The following is a 1,602-nucleotide window of genomic DNA, read 5'->3' on the forward strand; positions in this document are numbered from 1 at the left end:
GAGCAGACTAAAGACACAACCTACCTCATTGAAATCTTGGTTCGAAAGAATGAGATGGCACCCCAACACATGAAAATGGCTAAGAAAGCCACTAGGGGGACATTCTGAGCTTTTGATTGGTTATTCACATGTCATATATTGAAGTAAGTGTATATAAGGGAGTGTTTCCACAAATGGAAAGAGGTGGGCGGGGGCTACTGTGTTTGATTCAGTACATGAGCGATATCTTAGCAAATAGAAAAGATAAGAGGTTCTCATTTTATATTCTAACTTATCAATGTCGGTAGATTGGGTTCTTAGTTTGTATCAAACTATAGACTTTGTATTTTGACATCACAAATATCTAATTTGAACCAGTGCTGCATTCAACATACCACGTGACACTCAAAAATCAATGTTTAATTGTGTTTTTAATTTTTACTTTTAAATTAAGAAATTAGATAAGGTATAAAACTAAAATTTGAATTATAATCTACAGTTTGATACCAAAATTATTGAAATAAATTCATAAAATAGTAGTTCAATAAAATTTAGAATGTGAGCCAACAAACACAATGACATACATGGCCTTTGACCTGTCTGAAAAGGGTTAACCTAAATAATAGATGACATTGTTTTCCTTATATGCACCACTGTAATACCATGCTCTTTTACTAAATATGAAGTCAGTGTCCTGTAATGAAAATATTTTGTTATTTTAGACTATAAGTTTGTGTGTGTGTATTTAATTACACAATAGAATGTTATCAACTGATATATGGAGTAAAATATACTTTACTGTAGTGTTTTATTTACAGTGCTTATTCTAAAGCATACTGCTCATGTAATAGGTAGCTTTCATTCAGAGCAAACCTATGAAAGATATATAAATTAGATTTCTGCTTTGAATGCTGTAGTTAGGTGTGATTGCTTTAGAATTTGTTCTCATAATTTTATAGTCCTGTTATTGAAAAATGTCTAGTTACAGGGAAACATCATTCCTGTCACTTGTGTTAAAATCATTGCCTCGGTTGATTACATGGTTGCTGCTGGAACGAAGGAGGGTTTAGTTTTTGCTTTTCAATTACCTAGAGAAAATAATGAAAATAAGGTGAGTGTTATTTGAATCAGTAAATCTTTGGTTTAGTTTCTTTTTGTTGCAGCACACTGGCATGCTGAATCAGAAATTTGAAGGATAAGGGATCTGGTTTTCTTTGTGGCTTTCAGAATTCATTAATCCCAAATTGAGACTTAAGCAGTAAACATTATTATTATTATTACCAGCTGCTTGGAATTTATGATATATTAAATTGATAGCTCATAAGAGATGAATTTGAAACTAGGCTTAGTTTCTTTAGCCAATATGTTTAAATAATTAAAACAATCAATTTATTTTATGTACACAATTTAAAAACTTGATTCTGAGACTGTCAACAGTCTCAAAACTGACACTATATGTTTCAACATCCAATCTGTGTTGAGACCATTAATGGTCTCAGGTTAAAGTTTTTACATTGTGTACGTAAAATATATTGATTGTTTGAGTCTAATAATGGTTGGAGATGGCTTGAATGGGTAATGAAGAAAAACTTTAATATAAGTTTAAACATAACAGCAAAATGT

At 31.1% G+C, this 1,602-nt stretch overlaps 1 protein-coding gene across 5 annotated transcripts in view; it reads left to right on the forward strand.

Moving 5' to 3' along the window:
* LOC106471491 (WD repeat-containing protein CG11141-like) overlaps positions 1-1,147 on the forward strand; it is a 5,257-nt gene extending 4,110 nt beyond the window's left edge. For 3 of the 5 annotated variants that reach the window (XM_022400100.1, XM_022400101.1, XM_022400102.1), the window contains exon 4: positions 962-1,144. In XM_022400100.1, the coding sequence (XP_022255808.1) occupies positions 962-1,105 (144 nt within the window). In that variant the 3' untranslated portion in view covers positions 1,106-1,144. Of the gene's footprint in view, positions 1-961 lie in introns of all 5 variants that reach the window. The other 2 variants (XM_013932091.2, XM_022400103.1) reach the window with 2 other exon arrangements.
* Positions 1,148-1,602: the final 455 nt, after the last annotated feature.

Source organism: Limulus polyphemus, unplaced genomic scaffold (genome assembly GCF_000517525.1).
Source record: "Limulus polyphemus unplaced genomic scaffold, Limulus_polyphemus-2.1.2 Scaffold4651, whole genome shotgun sequence".
Taxonomy (NCBI): Eukaryota; Metazoa; Arthropoda; class Merostomata; order Xiphosura; family Limulidae; genus Limulus; species Limulus polyphemus.